The sequence below is a fragment of the Colletes gigas genome, unplaced genomic scaffold, assembly GCF_013123115.1.
Source record: "Colletes gigas isolate AHSC1104 unplaced genomic scaffold, ASM1312311v1 Colletes_gigas_Sc00020, whole genome shotgun sequence".
In the NCBI taxonomy this organism is placed as follows: domain Eukaryota; kingdom Metazoa; phylum Arthropoda; class Insecta; order Hymenoptera; family Colletidae; genus Colletes; species Colletes gigas.
In genome coordinates this window covers 2,819,433-2,836,030 of record NW_025106649.1, presented here as the reverse complement: position 1 = coordinate 2,836,030, position 16,598 = coordinate 2,819,433, and the positions used below count along the sequence as shown (strand labels likewise).

Genomic DNA, 16,598 nt, shown 5'->3' with positions numbered 1-16,598 from the left:
TTCTAAAATCTTGCTGAGAAGATATTATATATTTGTCACGATAAAATTTTTACAAAACAATATCACAGTTCGGAGATCGATATTCGTATCGTATAGAACAGGAAAGTACAATGTATTTACAACAATTTCGTTACAATTTGAAGATGCTAACTTCGAAGTACGCATGGGGCACTTTCTAATTCACGGACTGTTTTTACCCAAGTTTCCAGCCTCGGCGCACAAACCAGAACAAGGTCACCGAGTCTTCGTTTAGCCATTATGACAAACTCGCCCTGGCCGTGTCGAGCGTCACAGGCAGTCGGCACCCTTACACGAATGTTTCTTCGGTCGTACGAATCAGTAACGTCCGCATCATTATTGCCCTGTTCGAACAAGCATAAAAAAGAATAATTCATGAAGATAGTAGTCTATGAGATTATCATCGTGCAGAAGAATAAAGCAAGAAATGAGAAAGATCCAACGAAAGTGAAGAAAGCGTCATGTCTCTCGATGCCTTCTGACGGGTAATAAGATCAACATATAACTACTCTTACGATCAATTGTGTATACGCTTAGTTACCTAGCCACGTTATTCGAGAAGAAGTGCGCATGGAATTATTGTATTCCGGTTTTATAAAAGAAATGCGTATGAGAATCCAGTTCAATGATTGCCATTCCATCTTTTGAGAATAGTGTTAGTCTTCGCTAGAAACGTCTACACATCTGTAGTAATGTAATCAGGTTCTTTTTTTCAATCAAGTGTACCATACAAATACAGGGTGTTCGGCCATCCCTGGGAAAAATTTTAATGAGAGATTCTAGAGGCCAAAATAAGACGAAAATCAAGAATATCAGTTTTTCCTTTGAGGCTTCGATAAAAAGTTATTAACAATTAAATTAAAAAATTTCAAATCGTTCTGGAAAAATTATTTTCGGTTGCAAGGGTCGATTACAATTATGTTTGGTCATTACACATACTCCCGAAATCCTACCCCATTTGCGAGAAAAAAAATTCCTACCGAAAATATAATTTTGGGCCAGAAATCTCACTCGAAAATTTCATGCGAATATTTAAAATGTCATAACTCCGGAACAGATTGGACGATTTTAATGTTTAAAAATGCAAACAACGCGTATTTTATCGAAGAATATGTGGAAATTATAAAAATATTCGAAAAGTTATTCCTTGATCTCGCAAAATGAGAAAAAAGATCCATAAAAATGGTTCAATTTTCAAACAGCCATAACTCCTGCAAAAATGAATATATATCAGTGAAACTTTTTTCTGAAGTAGAGCTTATAGGTACCTACACAAAAGTATTAGACAACTTTTCTATATGGCGTCGAACAAATTTATTAAAAATGAAAAACGAATTTTTAAGAAAAATCAATAGGGTGTAGGTGCTAAAATTTTTCGGCGATAAAAAAAAATTTCAAATCGTTCTGGAAAAATTATTTTCGGTTGCGGGGGTCAATTACAATTATTTTTGGTGAACAGACATACCCCCGAAATCTTACGCATTTACGCAAAAAAAATTCAGAAAGGTGCCTAAATTTTTCGACGAAAAAAAAAAATTTCAAATCGTTCTGAAAAAATCATTTTTGGTTGCAGGGGTTAATTACAATCTTTTTCCTCCATCAACAAATTAGTACTTTTGATTTTCGTCTTATTTTCGCCTCTAGAATCTCCCATTACAATTTTTCCTAGGGGTGGCCGGAACACCCTGTATACATCGAACGAGGAGAAAAGTTGTTTTTACCTCATTTTCTTCAATTCGACGCAAAGTCTTTGTTATTCCAAGGATGAGTTCAGCAGCTTCTAAGTTCGGTTGTCTTTGAACGGCGCTTACTGTACCCCTAGCTACCAAGTCGCTTTGACAATAAGCTTTAGCCAATTCGTCCATAGAGCACGGCCTGCAGTCCTCTTCCTCCTCCTCGTTAAATCGCCGTGTTCTTCCTTCTCGTCCACTGTCGGGGTACCGTAATTCCAAATCGTATTGTAATTTCGCGTCACGACGTTCGCCCGATACAGGGGGTTCTTCCGCTTCGATATAAAGCGCCGCGGGTTGTTTTTTCGCGCGGAAACATCTATGCGTGGCTTCGTGCTTGCCGTCTCTCGGAGAGTACACCGATCGAAGTTTTCCACGTGTTTCCAAATATACTCTTACCGGTCCGGAGACCTTGGTGCATGTACGAAATCCGGATAATCGGTAAACGTCGCTGGTACTAACGTTGCCGTCGTTGCCCCTTTTCTCAACTAATTCGAAATGGACTTTCGAAACGGATCCGGTCAAAACAGGAGGCGACAGGACTACGCGCAAAGCTCCGCGTGGATATCGCCAAGATACGGTTCCCCTCGAGCATCGGAGATAAACGGGTCGCACACCTCTGCCACCACCTCCGCTGTAACGTGATACAACATAGAAACATTATTTTCGTTATTCAGAATATTTATTAGTTGCAGGTCATTTGTCTATTTCCAGAGTACATATATTTTAATTCGACATGTTTCTCGCGAATATAACTGTTCTCGAGGCTTGAAAACTGTTATAACATATGTTTAGATATTTTAAACATTTATGGAGAACTTTTATTCTGAACGAGAGTCGATGCAAGAACTTTAATTTAAACCGATATAACTCGACTCTTGAGTTCTTCGTAACAATTTCGATTAGAACTTTTATGTAACGGTTTGAAACAATTATTTTCAGGACTTTTTCAGGCCCCGATTGTTCTTGACAGTTGCAGTCGTCTACATGCACGTAATCATTCTTTCTTTGCTTGTTCTTTCCCGGTATGCTGCCTGCAGCCTCTCTCCTCCCCCCCCCCCATTTTGTGTGGCGCGCGCGCGCATGTCTGCTTACGCGAGCATACGACAGTCAATCTTTGACTGAGAAAAGAGAGAGATGATAAATCGAACGTCAGTTCGTACGATCCTTCTAGAGTTCGCTTGTACTGGACGAAGAAAACCGGTTTTGTTAGTAAGTCGTGCGACTGGTTTCACGTTTAATAAAAGTCCTGAAGTTTTCGTTTTCCGTTATAAAAGCATTTCGTAGATACGTAGATATATCTGCAGAGGTTCTAGTACTTTAGAGAGTTTAATATGCATAAAATATAAGGTAAAATAAAATGAAGATATCGGAGTGAAAGGGAAAAGGTACAAAAAGAAGAGATTATATTTTTACGAACCGCGCGTTACGTTATTTCCTGTGATAAAAATTAAGCAAATACCGATGTACGTTGAGTATTATTGCGTGGTTTTTACTTCAAAATCGAAGCTCGTTGAAAATATGCATGTACGTAAAACAAGAATACATTGAATAAGACAGAATACAAACCTTCCAATCCAGTCACATTGATCGGCGGCTTGGAAAGCAGCATGTTCATACGTAGGGGCCGATGACACGATGCTAATACGTAGCAGCAAGGATGGCAAAAGTACTAAACAGGCAACGAACCTAAGCGTTCTCATTTTTCATTAATTCTGAATCGCGTCGACTAAATTGCGATGCACGCTCCAAGTTGCATTTCTGATTTATCAACGCTTACAATCGTTTGCTAATAAGATATAGAGTATTCGGTTTCATTTCCCGCAATCAAAGTACATTTTCTGCATTGTTAATTTCGTTAAAATCATAAAAATTTGTTGTATGGAATAACGTGTATAAGTAGAAAGCGACGCATGCCGCATTTAGTCTATTTTTTATTTTATTTTTTTTTTTTTGTCGAATTTTAGTATTTCACTCTTTTAACGTGTTTTCACCGTTATTACACGAGGTACAGTACTTCGTTAAAAATTTATATCATCTTTACTATTTATGGTGCAAATAACAACATAACGGTGATGGATATACAACCTCGGTATAAACAGAAAAACAAAACTCGTTCGTTTAAAATTCGATCGGTCGAGAACCTCACGCCTTCACTGTCGTAGCAGTAAAGCACTCACTTTCGTTTCTACACTGCGTCTTCGAGTCGCGCGGTTGTACGGTCGCGTACGTACAACAAACGAGGTCGAGAATATACGAAGAATCATGCTTGCGTCGAAGCGTAGAAAGGTGGTTGCTTTTCTATACCAAGATCCAAATACACACAACGATTTTAGCGTTTCCGCGTGCCCGGCATAGGTATAGTCACCGTTTACACAACTCCTGCACGACTATTTCGGGCTATGTCGTTGCGTTGCTCGCCTTTCTCCCTACTCTCTATTCTTCGCTACCCCAGTCTTTAGTCTACTTTAGCTCGAGTCGACTCGTTTCGCTTCGCCTCGCTTCGTCTGTTGATTTTCTCTCTCAATGCCTCCCTTTCCTCGCTGTCTCGTACCTGTTCCTTCTTCCTCTTGCAACTATCAAACAGTGTTTGCGTGTCTTTCTTCCCGTCTCCTGTCTTTTTCTTTTCTTTCCTTGCTACGCCTTGTTGCGACAGTACCACTGTCGGTCAAATCCATCACGAATTGATTCGCTTTTCCAACGAATATGTACGGATACAACGAATACATTGATTATTAATAAATTGGAATTTTACATATAACGTTTTGCGTGTCCATGTTAATACACGTTTCTGCCGAAAGAATGCGCGAGTTCATTTTCCAGACTGTATAATCTGAAACAAGACGAACATTCTTTAACTTCATACCCAACATTAATTTAAATCGAGTGTACAGATAATATATGAAAGGCAAATGTCAGATTTATACGAAGGGAGTAAAGCTTACGCCTCTGTACGGAATGTTTGTCGATTCACATATCCTGGTACGCATTCAACGGGACAAGGGTTATAAGAACGTATGCCCAAAATTTTCATAGCAGTTCTATAACATTCTAAAGATATAACTCCTGAGCTACTGAGATCGAAGCTTTGAAATATGCTATCAACGTGTCTGCAATGCAGAAACAAGTGTAAAATTGTCCGTGATGTCCGTAGTATTGTAATCATAAAGCGTATGTATGTAGGTACTTATGTATCTACCTATCCATCCAAAATAATCGTGGTTCTTTGAGTCCCGATCCGAACAGTATGCAATCATCGAGCAGTTGGTATAAATATTGAATAGGATCCGTCGGTTGATTAACGATTAAATGGCCGATTAGAAAACGAAATGTATTAAAAATTTTCTTCTCTTCCAAATAATCTCGGACTTCGGGTTTCGTTTCTGCTATGTTCTTCCGAAAATAAACATGCCGATTAAAAATAGAGCGTGTACATTTACCAATTAAAACTGAAATGCATTAATTATTTACCTTCTGAACAGATTGCTCAAGCATTTCCAAGCGAAGAATGTGTTGCGAGTTTTGTTTTTGCTTGCGATCGTCTTGAGAATGATTGAGATGTTTATCCATTTCTTAATTTTTAATATTTCAAATATATATATATGTCTTGTGTTATCTTACTGTAACTAAAAGCATAAAATCTAAAATAGATCGTTCGACGTTTTTTCTTTTTCCAGAAATGAAATGTAAATTTTCTTTTTCTTTCTTCTTTTTTTTTAATTAAAGCTGCTCTTTCATTGCAACGATCGTATTATGCACATATCAAAGGGCAACGGGGATGAAGGCATCAATTTTGTATTTTTTGTTGTAAATATGTTTCGTAAATGATACAAAAGGAATTTGCTTATAAAAACAGTTACAAATACAAAGAATAAATAGATTACTTTGTATATAACTAATCACAGAAATGTTTTACAAATATAGTATTTTATTAGAATAGAAATAAATAGAAATAGTAGTGTAAGTTACAAAATCTTTAAATATGCATTGCGCGCCATTAAATGGCGTCTCAATAACGTTAAAATATCAGTAAGTGTCCGCTAGAGTAAGAGCAAAGCTTTTTACTAGATTTGTCATAATGAGGTACAAAATAACTAAATTGATTGAATAAGTATTTAGGCGCTTACTTTCAAAACCAAATCTTACTAAAAAATGAGCGGTACGGTGATGGCGTGGTAGAATATCTGGCCTTGATAAGAAATAAAAATTCATTTCAACAGTGTGACTAGTTTGTAAATGACATCTAATAGAAAGGCTGTAAGAGCGACTATTTCACTTTCAAAAATATTGTGGTTATATAGTAGTGTAGTTTTATTTTCCAATCTATACTCGCCGCGGAAAAAATGTTAACACGTTTCAAAATTTTCTGTAAAACTTCTTTTGACTACACACTTTGACACTTTTTCAAATTTTGATCATTCAGGAGATTTTTCACTCTTTTTCAAAACCAACTAGAACTTCCTAGCGTTTTTAGTTTTCATATAATACCTCATTTTTGCCCAAAATCATTTATGTTTTTTGAAAACTAGTGGTGACAGAGAGATTATTATATAAATTAGGTATAATGATTATATTCCATATCGTCTAGTTGTTGTATTTTTATTTAACAATCCAGTCATGTGACAAGTAGAAGTGTAATGTAAAGCACAAAACATAGCATAAACAAAGCAGTCATGAACCTCTCAAAAGGCAACAAATTAATTTGGCAATTTGAACTAGTTTTAAACACAAACATGTACATTTTGAGCTTACAATCAGCCTTATTCAACCATCATTCATTGAAGATACAACCTTTTTTTGACAATGTAGTTTTAGCATTAAAATTCTGAAATATTCATTTATTATTTTAAGTTTATTTTTAGTATTTACTTTCTTGCAATTGTCACTTATGTCTTTAATTAATTAATTTAATGATAATAAAATTATTATTATTATTGGTTTGCAGCTTAACATACACCAGCTGCTAAAAAACTAGTCACATTTGTTATGCATAATCATTAAACGATTATAGGATTTCAATGCTCAGATTATACTGATCAATATTATACTAATCAAATTTTGAAAAGGTTTACATTAGGAATACTTAAGTTTTCTTCTTTAATACAATTAGTTTTGTATTTTTTTTAATATTTGTGAATTAACTTGAATACATTTTGTAAGTAATTAAAATTCATTTTCAAAGGATTTTATTATTAAACACAAGAATATATACACGAAATGTAATATAATTGAAAGACAAAAATGATTGAAAAGAGAACATCTTATAACTTCGTTATCATAAAATCAATTTACATTAAGAACTAATTGAACAGGAATGATAATGAATAACATACTTTGTTTTTAAATATTTATTGTAATTTATTCAGCAACTAAGCTTTTCATTCGTAAAGACAGGCTCATACTTAAAAACCCGAAGCTATATTGTAATATAACATTCTTTGATACTAGAACCATTGATATTATTACTACTGAAGAAGTGGTAAAGTATATTATACATAGTTTTTACGAATAAAGACGTAATTTTATAGGAAATATTGAGTTTTCGGAAATTATTCTTTTATAAAGTACATAATATGATACTCTTTTTAAGTGGTTTTAGTTTCATTAAATTATTAACACAGTAAACTGTATGTATTTTATTCATTATATATTATATCAATTAGCATCTGTAAATTTTGAATTTGGGTCTATTATTCGAAAAAATGAATAACGAATTTTATAACTTCAGAATACTATGAATGATTATGTGTTGATCACAAATTATACATATTTACTGTTTTCATTATAATCCACTTACTTCTTAAACTTTCCAATTAAAATTTTTATTTTCTAAAAATACTTTTTATCACGTTTTGCGAGCAATTATTACATTATACAATGAGAACTTATTCTTTAATATCAATCACAAAATGAAATTATCAAAACATATTAACCAATATTGCTTTTGAATATTGAAAAAGAGTACCTAAGAATTAAAAGTAGAATTATTACAAAATTCCCTGTTCGCCCAATCGGTTAATGAAAGAATAATTGACGCTACACGCATAATTAAAAATTCAGCGTGCCTTTCACTCGAATAGCAATTTCTGGGATTTAAATAAGAGCAATAATTTTTCTGGCATTAACATGCAGTATATAAACACAGATTATTGACTTAATTATTCAAGAAGCAGAAATTAAAAAATCATGAAATTACATGCTATAATAGCCAAGAGCTCGATTTCGTCGACGACCAATCAAGTATGCAATTAAAACTATAAACACTAATCCTGCCAATATACATCCCACTGCAATTGGTACGATGTCCTCTGTGTCCACAACGCAATTTTCAGCTGAAAATAAATAAAAATGTATTATAATTAATGTTAATAATTCTGATTATAATTTGTCGTTGGAGAATGTAAGAGCCAAAAGTAAACTAAACTTATAATTTTGAGCAACAGTGTATAGTAACCCAGAGGTTTTTAAAGCCATAGGTAGGGAAAGTATTTGCGTTGTTAAAAATAGTTTTTTTTAGTTTACAATGCATATTTATAATTCCAATTCTTGACGACAAAAATTTCTTAACTAACGTGCGATTAATACTTATATGTTTTGACTTTTTAAGACTTACCTAATCCTAAAACAGTGGAATTATCTGTTCTGAATGCTTGAAATCGTAAATCTGATATAGTTAAGTAGCTAGTAGTAATATTGGTAATATTGGTAATATTGGTAATATTATTATTATTTTGTATCAAGTACAGCCTCTGCTGTTTCATGCATTTGTAGGAATTAGATAATCGAGCTTTAAAGTCAGAGGGCTCGTACATCAGTTCCACCGAATTTGATTTATCTATAAAAAATTACAGAATTGTGTAATAAAAATATAACACATGAAGTCAAATATGAATAAATTACACATGACCAATTTATAAACATTTTAACCAGTTAAAATATTATTATGCAGTAAATAGTACAAATAAGTCTAGAAGATATTAACCAATACTTACTAGCTAATTTTGGAAAATCTGTTCGTGGAAGTGTAACATTCAAGTGATGCAAAGAATAATCAGTATCATTTTCTTTTCTTATAAAGTGTAGCGTCATGGTGCCATTATTAGTTCCATTTTGAGATGACCACATCAGTTTAATTTCTTGCTCCAACTTGCCACAACTTCCATTTGTGGTTGTTGTATTATCTATTGGCAAATCAAATACTTCGAAGGACGTCTAAAAAAATGTAGTCAATAACAGTTTAGTGCGAATGTATATATTCTTAAATAATTCTTTTTTATAAAAAAAAAAAAAAAAAAAAAACAATTTTTTTTAATCGGTAGAATTTTTCTTCCGTTTCATTCTCATCCGTTTGTTAGTTCAACAGCTATAATTTTTTGAAAAAAAAAGGTAGCACTCAACTTTACACGTCCGTAACTTCAATAATTTACAAAATTTCGAAAAATCTCTCGAGATACATTTAAATATCGCATGCACGCGAAACGCGAACTTTCAGTTCCGCTCGCGCGTTACCAACCTACAGGATTTTTAAATCCCTACTCTTTATTTCAATATTCAACATAAATAAATACTGATACAAACCTTGTTAGAGGCATCTATGTACGAAACATTGAATTGCACAGCCATCTGAACTATAATGCAAATTTTATCGGTTTCATTGACCATCCATTTGCCAGGGTTTGGAAACGCCGCCGCTGTAGTGCTCGCTGAGTTCACTGATGCTTTAGTTGGACTGACTGCAGTATATGGAATTTGCTTAGCAGTTGATTCAGTTGCAGAAGTTGAAACGGTCGTAATATGTGGCGACGCGACTGTAGTATACAACGAAGAATTTTGGGAACTGTGGATCGTAGTTGTATTTTCTTCTGATTTTAACTTGATTGTCTCTCCGTCTACAGACTCTGTTATCTTGTTTAATGGTAAATTTGTTTCAGAATCCTGTACCAAGCTACCATTGTTCCCTGGTGTTATGGTAGTATTAAGGTGATCGCTAATTGTAGAAGATGCGTGTTCTTGTCCGTTACCTATTGCAAAAAGAAGGCATATTATTACAATATTTGATTTTATTATTGTAATATACAGAAGAGCTGGCATATAGCTCTTTACAAATCGATTTTAATGATTTACGTCTTAAGGAGAGATCATTTTTCTCATAAATTAAAAGCTTCTCCACATTTTCAATTCCGCGATTGCTTCGATACAAAACATATTTTTACGCATTTTTTTTATTTTTTACAACTTGGATTATGCAAAAAGATTGCATACAATCTGCCTCGACAACCAAAACGTCTCTTATTTCAAAATTTCTCTTCCAATAAGATAAGAGAAATTGGCAAAAACATGATTTTTAAGTTTTTGGTCCCAAGTATGAGCGATAGGCAGCCAAAGGATTAATCATTGTGCAATTCTTGATATTAATTAAAGAATTATTATACAAAGTGTCCCTCAAGATATATTGCTATCTGACGTGGGGTAATTACGCGTGAAAAAGTAAATTGAAAATGTATGGGTGTATTTAAATTCTACCTTCTTTGCATACAGTCGCTCACAGTGGAAATCGTACAGGTTGTATTGTAAGAAATACTGACTCGGTATAATTATGGGATAAAGAATTTGGCCGAGAATAAAAAATTAAACCTTATTCTTTATCGACGAAAAAAAAACAATAACGACATTATGCGTGAAATCATTCTCACATTCAATAATTATACCGCGTAATAATATCACGTTTGTTCGAACAAATGTCACACAATGTTTTGCTCTTCATTTGTTTCTCTATTATTTGGCTCAAATCGAATATCATTGTATAAGTTGAAGGCGATCCCCCGACTAAATAATAATTGAAATATGAGGTAAAGTGGTGTTACTTAAATATTTTGAAAACTCATTTGAAAGATAGTGCACATAAATCAAGATTATTATACTCATTCATGTTTTGCGGCGATAATGACCCCGAAACATGCATCAAGGATCGCTCAAGAATGGCTGTCGTACAACTGCCCTAAAGTCATTCACACACCGGCTCAATCGCCTGATTGAAATATCATTGAGCATGTTTGGCGTGAATTAAAATTACAAGTGAATAAGCGTGAAAAATCAAGTAAAGATCAATTAAAAGCAGCAATACGGGCAGCGTGGGAAAATATATTGAACCAAGTTTTTTAGAAAAGTTGGTTCGATCTGTAGCGGTAACAATATCCACACCGAAGAATCGGCAACGACAGCGACGCCACTGCGTCGATCGAGCCGACTAAGGAGAAAAAAAACACGCGCGAGTAGGTGAGGACACGTCGACGGAAAGAGACACACGAGAATATAAGTAGAGAAATCAGGAGTGTAATTTACTGTTAAATATAGTGGTTATAAAAAAAGAATTCGCCGTTTATTTACTGACCGTTCAAGGTCTATGCCACAACGATTACAGGCAGTTATAGATAATAATAGTTATCCTACTAAGTATTAAACTAATTTTTCATATTAGATTTGTATTTTACTGTATATTTTTATGTAATCTATTATCGACAAAATTTCTTATTCTACAATTGTACCGAGCTAGTACTTCTTACGATACGACCTGTACGATTTTCACTGTGAGTGACTAAGTATATTTTTGGCAACGGTAGTGCTTGTGTTTACAAACATGATCACGTCGCAGTTTATTAGTTATCATTTTACTGGCTTGTTATCGATATAAACCTTGGGTCGTCTAACTGTTTATTGTTACGATAGGATATATGTATACCAACCACGGGTATCAGGATATGATTCTTGCACTAGTTGCATGCGACAGAAACTTTACCGCTACATCACGTTTGTACAGAGAAAAATATTCTCCTTGAACGCGGTTATTTTCCTATAAGCGAAACCCGTAATGGTATTACATCATTATTTCGGAATGAAGTATACGTATACTTGGTATATTTTTAAAATCAATTTTTTCGGAAGCAAAGTGGTACTTGAAAAACATTTTAAATCTTCATTTTCGATTTACTTTTTCACGTAGAATTACCTACTACGCGATAGTAGTACACTTTGAGGTACTCTCTGTATGTTAATTGAAAACTTGTTTCATTTAATACTTTATTTAGTATTGTTGTATGTCAAATATACTTTACCATGTTTATGTATCAATAGTGATATCCTCTTTCTATAAAGCTGCGTCCCCACTGGGTCGGCACGGCTCGGCACAGCGTTCGGCAAAAGGCGGCACGGCCGTGCCACTGTTATGCACCGCGGCAAAGCCATTTCTTTGCCGACCCAGTGGGGACACGGCTTAAGAACAGCAAAACATGCCAAGTTCCATTCCTTAGTGATCTCATTATTTACCTCTACACTTGAACCTTGACCACTATCTCATTTTTGAACCTCTGCCTCACCCCGTTGATAAATAACCCCACCTTTTTATATACATATAGTCAGTTTCATAAATATTCGTACCTTCGACATTTATAAAAGAAATTGATTGAATTCGTGTGCTGCATTTAAAATTTTGCAATAAATTTTGTATTATAAATGGACTCGCACATAAAATTTACCCGAAATTTTATACTATTTCAAACTTCCAGAATTTTTTGTTTTAACATTTGTTTGTTAGAAATTTCATCTTTTCATAATCATTTACATATTTCTTTAATTCTTTTTACCACAAAGTAATAGTATATGTTCATCACATTATATAATAGAGGATACCAAATTTATCTTTTATTTGAAAAATAAAAGATATAAATTTCCAACACAAATTAGAAAAATTGAATGCAAACCTTGTGCCTGTACCGCTTTACTTAATATTTCAATATCAGGGGTATAATTTGTCACTTTTAATTTCACACAAGATTCTAAATGTTCAGTCGTTAAACAACTTCTTTGTGGACTCAAATTATGTTTCATATGAGAAAAAATTTGTTCACAGAGATAACAAGGCTGGCACGCGTGCCATAGGTTGCCGACCCCTGGATTACATAGTAAAGAATCCACTCCTGAACAATATCAGCAGCATGAAAATAATATGAGTGAAATGTTTCAACAATATTTGAACCTATGCCGTGAAACATTGATCTAGCGAGCAATTATCTCAGTGGTTGCATTGAACTTTTATAGTCATATTTCAGGAAATTGAAATGTTTACTGTTCAGGTCTCAAACAATGGTTCTACTTGTAAGTTCAACTATTCTATCTCAGTAACAATGCACATAGATATGATATATGTATATCTGGTATATGGATCAGAGCTACAATGATCTATATAAAGGCCATAAATAATGAATGTATTAACCTTGCTAAATCTTTAATATAAAAAATGTAAATTATTAATCCGGTACCTACAAAATCATGAGTCATTAGTTTCAAGTCCTGTCGCAGTGTAAAAAATTAATATAAAATCGACTTTATATCCGTGACATCCTAGCATTGATCCTTATAGTTGATTTAAAAAATTGATAAATATTTTAAATAATCGAAAATTTATATGTAGATTACTAATAAAGTTAGAAACAAGTTTTAAGATTGATAATAATGTTTGATTAGAATAAATTAAATTCCATAGAAAAGTTTGTTATATATATATATATATATACAGGGTGAGGCATTTTAAACAGGTCACCTGAATAACTCGCTTGTTTTTGAAGATAGGAGAAAATGCATTAGACCAAACTTATTTGGTATCGGGGGGCTCATAATCTGGTATTACCAATTTTTTTGTAGGTGGAGGCGTCAAGGAGATATGAAGGTCAACTTTGTTTTTTTAAATGGAACAGTATATTTTATTACTTACATTCTGATAGAGTGTTTCAAGGCGAATACAATGACCTATTATTAAGGTCATTCAAGGTCACCCAAAGTCAACTGCAATAGAAAATAAATTGTGTCAGAGTACATTTCGAATACTTGTGTATCACGTGTGTGTATTGCGTGACACGGGTCACAAAAGATAAACAAACATTCAATCACATTGTACGCTTATCCGTATCCTCAAACATTATTGGTAATTTTACTACCGACTAGAGCACAGCTTCGTAACATTTATTCAGTCTAAGTGTTTAGTTTTCTAAAATGCGTTACACGATAGCAGAGAAAGTAGAAATGGTTCTTATTTATGGTGAATGTCATAGAATTATGAGGGAAGCGGTACGTGTGTATAGTGAAAGATTTCCCGATCGTAATAATAGACCTTCACTTTCTGTCTTTACAAACATTATAAAAAAGTTCCAAGAAACTGGAACTGTGGATAACAAAACACGTAATCTTGCCAAACGAGCAACTGATGATGGAAACTCGATAAATATTGTAGCAGCTGTAATACAAGATCCACATGTTAGTACAAGACAACTGGAACGCGAAAGTGGCATCAGTCAACGAAGTATTTTACGAATATTACACATTAACAAATTTCATCCGTTCCACATATCACTTCATCAACAATTAACTGAAAATGATTATACAAAACGTTTACAATTTTGTGAATGGGGCTTACAAAAACTACAAGACGATGAAATGTTCTTGAGTAAATTGTTATTTACCGATGAGGCCACATTTACAAACCATGGAGCAATTAACCGTCACAACATGCACTACTGGTCGGTAGATAATCCACGATGGTTGAGAGAAGTCGACAAACAGAGACCTTGGTCTGTAAACGTCTGGTGCGGTCTTCTTCATAATAAAATAATTGGTCCATATTTTATTGATGGCACGCTAAATAGTAGTAAGTACCTGAGAATCTTAGAAGACGTTTTGCCAGAATTGTTAGAAGACACTTCACTGGACATACGACAATCCATGTGGTTCCAGCAAGACGGATGCCCTGCTCATTCAGCACGCAATGTTACAGAATTTCTAAATAGAAAATTTGGAGATTCTTGGGTAGGTCGATCAGGAAGTAACAAATGGCCGGCACGATCCCCAGACCTGACACCTCTCGATTTTTATTTGTGGGGAAAATTAAAGGCAGAAGTGTACCGCGAAAAACCAACTACCAAACTTGACATGCAAGAACGTATAAGAAGAGCTTGCTCTGTAATAGATACAAATGAAATTTGCCAGGCAGTGTCATCAGTATTGCAACGATTTAGACTATGTATCCATGTTCAAGGTCGCCATTTTGAACACTTGTAATAGCAGTATCAAAGTATCCAAGTGTTCGAAGAGTGCTTTGACACAATTTATTTTCTATTGCAGTTGACTTTGGGTGACCTTGAATGACCTTAATAATAGGTCATTGTATTCGCCTTGAAACACTCTATCAGAATGTAAGTAATAAAATATACTGTTCCATTTAAAAAAACAAAGTTGACCTTCATATCTCCTTGACGCCTCCACCTACAAAAAAATTGGTAATACCAGATTATGAGCCCCCCGATACCAAATAAGTTTGGTCTAATGCATTTTCTCCTATCTTCAAAAACAAGCGAGTTATTCAGGTGACCTGTTTAAAATGCCTCACCCTGTATATATATCTTTTATCATATAGAATTGTTAATTTTTATTCTCAATACATTATTAGAGACTTAAATTAATAATTGTATTAAAGCATATTCCTGATTTAATTAATTTTACCATAAATCATTATGCAAATATCGTTAATCCTTTGCAGTTAATAGGAATTATACAAGGACACAAGAAATTTCCTCTATAAATCAGCTGATATACTATGAAATGTCTAGCATGTACAATTTCTATTAACCCTAAATATAAACTGCCATACCCACAGACACAATATTACATGTCTCTATTTCATAAAGGTAAAGATACCATAAGCTTATCCCTGTGTAAGGACTTGTCAATTTACCAAGAATTTTTTATTTTCTAGCAGCAAGCTTATAAACAGCAAAGGTTAAATACATTTAAATTAGTAAAAAACATATAATTTAACTATAAATAAACAAAGAAACCGTTAATAAAAATGAAGTTTGACGAAAAAGGCATGTTTTATATATTTTAATATGGACTGCAGAAAAAAGGGAATTCAACATTGCAATACAATAAAAATTCTCAACTGTTACTTGCAAGAAATATAAAAATTATAAATGTCGAAGTCATACCCAAAACGTGAAGCGATGTAAAGCAGAAGAGCAGCAGAAACCTCGACATTATTGAGAATTGTAGTTTTCTATAAGAAAAAATTACCACACTTGAAACTTTACAATTACTATGAAAATAAACTACGATTATGGATTGAGAAAATATATATAAATACGTCGCGTATGATATAAAACGTAAGAAAGTTCAATGAAACACTGTGGTCTCTTAAAATGTCGTTCACAAACACACTTTTATTGAACTCGCACCATAGCCGACTCTAGAACATGTCATACTGAGCTAGAGGTAGTAAAGCTGCGAGAGTCCGATTTTGTATTGGATAGACAGAGAGGCACAAATATTGCGTACTCTTTCTATCAAGTACAAAATCAGACTCTCGCGACTTTAATGCTTCTCGTTCAGCATGGCTAGTACTGGAATCGGCTGTGCTCATATTCAAGAATCTATTCTGGTTGATTCACATCGTTTTGATTTAAGCATATTCTAATATTAAATAATGGTACATTGACAAACCATTCTCTGTTAACAATTTAAACAAAATATTAATAACAAAGAGATATCATTATATTAAAAGTATAAAATATTAAACATTGTATCCTGTGACAAATTTTGCTGCATGAGCGGAAAATCAAAAACCACAACTGCCATTTTTCTCAGAGCGAAATAAATTTTATTCACAAATAGAACTTTTAGCCGCAGCAACGCTCGTCTAAATATCGATTTATAAAGATTATTAATGGATTCTAATTTACTAATGATACATCAAAAAAATTAGTTTACGAATGAATCGAAAATTTATTTATGACGTCACTAAAATTA

The 16,598-nt window shown here is 33.7% G+C and overlaps 3 protein-coding genes across 4 annotated transcripts; all 3 read right to left on the bottom strand.

Moving 5' to 3' along the window:
- Positions 1 to 8: 8 nt before the first annotated feature.
- Positions 9 to 4,248, bottom strand: LOC122400873 (meteorin-like protein). Its single transcript, XM_043402607.1, has 3 exons — positions 3,318 to 4,248; positions 1,740 to 2,382; positions 9 to 362 (listed from the first exon to the last, which is right to left on the bottom strand). The coding sequence occupies exons 1-3, from the start codon at positions 3,449 to 3,451 to the stop codon at positions 147 to 149; spliced, it is 993 nt and encodes a 330-aa protein (XP_043258542.1). The 5' UTR covers positions 3,452 to 4,248; the 3' UTR covers positions 9 to 146.
- A 205-nt stretch (positions 4,249 to 4,453) lies between these two features.
- On the bottom strand, positions 4,454 to 5,369 carry LOC122400874. The gene is made up of 4 exons (XM_043402608.1): positions 5,220 to 5,369; positions 4,948 to 5,141; positions 4,694 to 4,858; positions 4,454 to 4,581 (listed from the first exon to the last, which is right to left on the bottom strand). Exons 1-4 carry the CDS (start codon positions 5,316 to 5,318, stop codon positions 4,527 to 4,529), a joined length of 513 nt encoding a protein of 170 aa, XP_043258543.1. The 5' UTR covers positions 5,319 to 5,369; the 3' UTR covers positions 4,454 to 4,526.
- Positions 5,370 to 7,437: 2,068 nt separating this feature from the next.
- LOC122400753 (lysosome-associated membrane glycoprotein 1) lies at positions 7,438 to 16,015 on the bottom strand. 2 transcript variants are annotated; one of them, XM_043402381.1, is made up of 5 exons: positions 11,861 to 12,005; positions 9,327 to 9,769; positions 8,741 to 8,960; positions 8,362 to 8,583; positions 7,438 to 8,080 (listed from the first exon to the last, which is right to left on the bottom strand). In XM_043402381.1, exons 1-5 carry the CDS (start codon positions 11,988 to 11,990, stop codon positions 7,941 to 7,943), a joined length of 1,155 nt encoding a protein of 384 aa, XP_043258316.1. In that variant the 5' UTR covers positions 11,991 to 12,005; the 3' UTR covers positions 7,438 to 7,940. The 2 variants fall into 2 exon arrangements, with proteins under 2 accessions (XP_043258316.1, XP_043258317.1); XM_043402382.1 differs by lacking the exon at positions 11,861 to 12,005 and adding an exon at positions 15,782 to 16,015 and having other exon boundaries at positions 7,446 to 8,080.
- Between the last annotated feature and the right edge of the window lie 583 nt (positions 16,016 to 16,598).